Source organism: Chiloscyllium punctatum, chromosome 8 (genome assembly GCF_047496795.1).
Source record: "Chiloscyllium punctatum isolate Juve2018m chromosome 8, sChiPun1.3, whole genome shotgun sequence".
NCBI lineage: Eukaryota > Metazoa > Chordata > Chondrichthyes > Orectolobiformes > Hemiscylliidae > Chiloscyllium > Chiloscyllium punctatum.
The window spans coordinates 74,199,660-74,205,659 of record NC_092746.1 but is presented as its reverse complement, the minus strand read 5'-3'; the positions used below and the strand labels follow the sequence as shown (position 1 = coordinate 74,205,659).

Here is a 6,000-nt window from a genome sequence, read left to right as displayed (position 1 = left end):
GCTGGAAATATAACTGGCTCCACTGAGACAGTGAGACACTCCTGCTTTCACATTCACCTTGAAATCTGAAGGAAGGTGATGGGTTAACTGTATTTCATTGTGTCCACAGGTAAGACCTGACCTGCTGAGTACTCTATCTGTAGCACTTAAGAGCTTTCACACTGGCACTTCAGGTTTCTGAGCAGATGGCACCATTGCACACACACATTATACAATGAGGAATATAATTTTGCTGCATTAGCAGTAGCTCTCATGCTGACACCCTGGATGTGGGGCTGGCGCCTGCGCACCGCTCTGCTTGGGGCGGGGTTTTCTCGGCCGCTCAGAAAAGGAAAGCGAAAATATGTTGGTGGGAATGAGGCAAATGTTTGTCCTCCTCTTTGTACTGTTTATGGTCCCCGTTGGGAGCCAGGTCACTCTCGGACCGACCATGCGAGGTAAGAACGCCGTCTTCTCCCGGCTCTTGGTCGTCAACTGTCATTCCGTGCCCGCGGAGAGCCTTCACCTCCCCCGCCCCCCCAGTGAGCGCCCAATATCACCCCCCCCCCCCTTCAATATTAGACATTGACGCACCCACCTTCGAGATGTCACCCAGTCCCACCCCCAAAGAGCACCCACCCCCCTCACTTGCGTCCAAGGTCGCTCCCAGCATCCTCCTGCACATTTTAGACCTGTCCATTTCCCCCCCCCCCCCCAGCATTCTCCCCCCCCCCCCCCCCAACCACTGGCAAACAACCCCAGTATCACCCAACGCACTCACCCATGAGCGCCCTTCCACCTACTCACACTAGCATCCCCCATCAACACGCACCTACCCCCTACTTTAGTGCCCTAACATCACCCCAGTAGTGCCCACTGCCCCCATGTGTGCTCCTCCACTAGTTGAATACTTCTTCGAGAGAATAGAGTTGTTACAACATAGAAAACCTGTCAACCCTATGTCAACATCTCTGCAAGAGCAACTCGCTATTCCCATGACCTCACTTTTTTCTCCCATAACCCTGCATTTTTTTCATTGAAATAACTTTTAAATTCTCTCTTAAACATTTATTTTGAAGATGTTTCCTCCATGTTTTCAGATAGTACATTCCACATACTGAGTGTTTATCATGTAAACATACTTCTTCACCATGTCAAGTGTTAGCCTTGTCGTGTCATTTGCTTTCTATATGTGATAGTGTTTTCAGATCAGTAAGTTAACTTTGTTTTTTGTGAAGAAATTTCTAATTTGAGACAGAATTAGAAAAAAAAATACCAGCAATGCTCTAATTTACTTAGATTGTAATAATTTAATTATAAAATGCTTGTTTGTGATGAATATAACAATTGCCATGTCTACTACTGTGGGAAGGTTGACAGGTTCAAGTAGAAGAATACAGATTTTAAGAACAACTTGATGAAGTTTTCACTTAAGAGGATATAAAGGCCAATAACTGATAAAAGGGAGAGCTTCCAAAACCATGTCAGACACTGGTTTCAATTTACATTTCAGCGACTACAATGGAGACTAAATGTGTAGTTTCTTGGTCTAGTGTTGTTTCATTGAACCATTTGTTGAAATTCTTTGATTTGAAGATGTTTAAGCCCATAGTAGAATAACTGCAGTTGTTCCAGACAGGGGGTGGATAATCACAAGAGGAATTCTATCTCACAATGACACTTGTATGTTTTTGTTAATACACGTCAAACGTCTGAATTTCCATTGATATTCCTAATCATCCAATCTTTTAGGAGTAGGTGTAGGAGGGAGGGCTTCAGATATGTAGGTAATTGGGATGCCTTCTGGGGAAGGTGGGACCTGTACAAGAAGGACGGGTTGCATCTGAACTGGAAGGGGACCAATGTCCTGGGTGGAAGGTTTGCTTGAGTAGTTTGAGAGGGTTTAAACTAGTATGGCAGGAGGTTGGGAACCTGAGCTGTATACCGAAGGTGAGAGTTGACGCAGATGTAGCAATAGCAAGAGGTAGACCAGCTAGTGGGAAGGATTTTCCTGGGAAGGAACCAAGGGATCAGTTAAAGTGTGTTTGCTTTAACGCAAGGAGTATTATGAATAAAAGTGATGAACTTAGAGCATGGATCACTATCTGGTGCTATGATGTTGTGGCCATAACAGAGACATGGGTTTCTCAGGGGCAGGAATGGTTGCTGAATGTTCCAGGGTTTAGAGCATTTAAAAAGAATGGGGGGGGGGAAAAGAGGAGGGGGTGTAGCACAACTAATTAGAGAGGGTATCACAGCTACAGAAACTTCCATTGTCAAGGAAGATCTGCCTACCGAGTCAGTATGGGTGGAAATTAAGAACAGCAAGGGAGCAGTCGCCTCGTTAGGGGTTTACTACAGGCCCCCCAATAGCAGCAGGGAGATTGAAGAAAGCATAGGTCGGCAGATTTTGGAAAAGTGTGGACGTAGTAGGGTTGTTGTAATGGGTGACTTTAACTTTCCCAATATTGATTGGATCCTCCTTCGAGCAGAAGATTTGAACAGAGCTGTTTTTGTAAGGTGTGTTCAGGACGGTTTCCTAACTCAGTACGTTGACAGGCCGACGAGGGGAGAGGCCATTCTAGACTTGGTGCTCGGAAATGAGCCAAGGCAGGTATCAGATCTTGTGGTGGGAGAGCATTTTGGTAATGGTGACCACGATTGCCTCACATTCTACATAGCTATGGAGAAGGAGAGGATTAGGCAAAATGGGAGGATATTTAATTGGGGAAGAGGAAACTATGATGCGATTAGACTTGAGTTAGGAAGCATGGACTGGGAGCAATTGCTCCATGGTAAAGGCACTACAGACTTGTTGAATCTATTTAAGGAACAGTTGTTGCGAGTGATGAATAAATATGTCCCTCTGAGACAGGCAAGAAGGGGTAAGATAAAGGTATCTTATCAAATGTGTCATTTTAGTTTTAAAAGTCACAGGTTGACTTTCCCATAACAATAATTTGAAACAGCAATTGTATTCACCTGCTTATGTGTTTACTTATTGATTTCTTCTGTAAGTGTTCTTTATTTCACACTGAGATTCCTTCATGTATATTAGGAATATTTTGAAAAAAAGGAAATTACCTTTAATTGCAGTGACATTAATTTAATTGAACCCATCAAAATGAAGAAGGTAGCTTACATAAGGTGGAGGAAGCTAGGGATCTTGGTGTGCAGGTTCGTAGATCCCTTAAAATGGCCACCCAAGTGGACAGGGTTGTTAAGAAAGCATATGGTGTTTTGGCTTTCATTAGCAGGGGGGTTGAGTTTAAGAGTCGTGAGATCTTGTTGCAACTCTATAAAACTTTGGTTAGACTGCACTTGGAATACTGCGTCCACTTCTGGTCGCCCTATTATAGAAAAGATGTAGATGCTTTGGAAAGGGTTCAGAGGAGGTTTACCAGGGTGCTGCTTGGACTGGAGGGCTTATCTTATGAAGAGAGGTTGACTGAGCTCGGACTTTTTTCATTGGAGAAAAGGAGGAGGAGAGGGGACCTAGTTGAGGTATACAAGATAATGAGAGGCATAGATAGAGTCGATAGCCAGAGACTATTTACCAGGGCAGAAATGGCTAACACGAGGGGTCATAGTTTTAAGCTGGTTGGAAGAAAGTATAGAGGGGATGTCAGAGGCAGGTTCTTTATACAGAGAGTTGTGAGAGCATGGAATGCATTGCCAGCAGCAGTTGTGGAAGCAAGGTCATTGGGGACATTTAAGAGACTGCTGGACATGCATACGGTCACAGAAATTTGAGGGTGCATACATGAGGATCAATGGTCGGCACAACATCGTGGGCTGAAGGGCCTGTTCTGTGCTGTACTGTTCTATGTTCTATGCCTATTTTAGTAGGAATTCTAATTTTCTTCTGATGTCATGTTCAAACAACTAATGAAAACAAAATCATACCTTCTGCCACTAGTTTTTCTTTGCTTTTGTATAGATTGCTCAGATTTTACAAATACATCTTGTGAAGAGTGCTTGGAAAATGTCAGTGTAAGTATCACAATTTTTATCAATTTATAAATGAATATCCTGAAATTATAGTTTGCGTCTTTATTCATCTGTGGGAGGGGTAAAATAATTTGGCTCTTTAGCAGTATGAAACTCATTAGTGTAGATGTCAAGAACAACTTGCTTATAAAGTTTCAATCACGATCATGTCCTTAAAATGGTCTGTAGTTAGCAACGACATCAGTAACTGTAACATTCTTGTGCTGATCTCAGAAATTGATCTCCACAATCTGTCAGCCAAGGATTCTTACCTCATGAACATATCCCACATAACATCGTTTAATCAGTTGATTTCAATTTTGAAAATCTGAATCTGACAGATTCCATCTACTGCCATTGCAATTTGCATGATGCTCTTTGGTCTTCAAATGGCAAACATTTACAGTTGGTATCTTATCAAATGTGTCATTTTAGTTTTAAAAGTCACAGGTTGACTTTCCCATAACAATAATTTGAAACAGCAATTGTATTCACCTGCTTATGTGTTTACTTATTGATTTCTTCTGTAAGTGTTCTTTATTTCACACTGAGATTCCTTCATGTATATTAGGAATATTTTGAAAAAAAGGAAATTACCTTTAATTGCAGTGACATTAATTTAATTGAACCTATCAAATAACCATTCATTTAATGTTTTGACAGATTAGTTTCTTTGTCCTAGATGGTTGGTATCGGTTTACTTTTGATGCTGAATGTAAACAGATAACACCCATCAAACTTAGAGTAGTCAGAATTCAAAGCCCAGTTTGGAGAATTTTATCAGCTTTCAAGGTACTTGCATTGTAAAGACAACATTGTAGCAGTACTCTTTATTTATTCCTGTTGATGTTTACAGGATGCATTTCATTCGCTATAAATACGATTTATATTTAGAAATGTTTAGAAACAATTTTCTGCTCCTAACAAGAGAAACAGCTAATCCCATTCTTTCCTAACAAAAATACTTCTCTGCTAATTAAAACCCATTCTTGCAAAAGTCCTGTACTTTCAGTTGCCTACTCCTTTATTATCTGAAATGAACTTTCAATCTTAGTTGCAATGTAATGACTGAAACATTTTGGACTGTGGATTTGCATTTATTAGTAACCTTGTCAGAATTATCCTGGATTACTCCATTTAGAATCTTTACACACCTTGAAACACTTCAAGCTTTTTAGTAGATGTCAGATTTTTTAAAAAGTAAATAAAAGCAAAATACTGCAGATGTTGGAAGAGCCATATCTGACTCAAAACATTAACTCTGTTTCTCCACTATCAGCTTTTATTATTTAAAGAAACTAAGTTTGATGCATCCTGCATCTTACAGGAGGACACACCTGTAGTCCTGGTCTTCAAATGAACTAGAATGGAATGGTCAAAAATGCACTCTTTGATTTTATTTAAAGGATATACACTGTAAATTTAGTTGGAGTTTAACATTAAAGATTACAAACAGTAAAAAAAGAACTTGAGAAAATAATTTAAAGTTTTCAATTAATTTTAACACTAGTTTTTGAGCTGTATAGTTCTCATTTTCCTCGTAAAATTTCTGACCTCAACTGGAACGTTCTTTATATGTAAAGTGGATCATGCTATTATTTTAAAAAAATCTTTACATGTTTAACTTAAATGTGGTAGATCTTGTGTATTTAGTTTAGAAAAGTGATTCAAATTTAAGGCATGATAGATGTGAGTATGGAATGGCACAGATTGCATTCATAAAAGTTCAGTTTACTTGGTCATGGACAGTTTTAACACACATTTGAACTTTTGTCTTTCAGTGCCTCTGGTGTTTTGTTGATCAACGTTGCATGAAGTATCCTGTTGAAACTATAATTCCTTCCAATTCAATATGTCCTTTAAACGAAGCTCGTTGGGGAGTTTGCTGGGGTAAGAATATACCATGCATTTTCACTTTATATATAAATATGTGGTAACATTTTGACATGAATACAATTCCTATTTAAAGGTATGATGTTATACAAAAGATGGAATGTTGTCCTGAATTAAATGCAACAATTATTCTGATCA

At 39.7% G+C, this 6,000-nt stretch overlaps 1 protein-coding gene across 3 annotated transcripts in view; it reads left to right on the top strand.

Moving 5' to 3' along the window:
- The first annotated feature begins 278 nt into the window (after positions 1-278).
- The window catches only part of LOC140480652 (pituitary tumor-transforming gene 1 protein-interacting protein-like), a 74,124-nt gene continuing 68,402 nt past the window's right edge, over positions 279-6,000 (top strand). For 2 of the 3 annotated variants that reach the window (XM_072575809.1, XM_072575810.1), the window contains exons 1-3: positions 280-437; positions 3,920-3,972; positions 5,751-5,859. In XM_072575809.1, coding sequence (XP_072431910.1) covers positions 344-437; positions 3,920-3,972; positions 5,751-5,859 — 256 coding nt within the window. In that variant the 5' untranslated portion in view covers positions 280-343. Of the gene's footprint in view, positions 438-3,919; positions 3,973-5,750; positions 5,860-6,000 lie in introns of all 3 variants that reach the window. The other variant, XM_072575808.1, reaches the window with a different exon arrangement.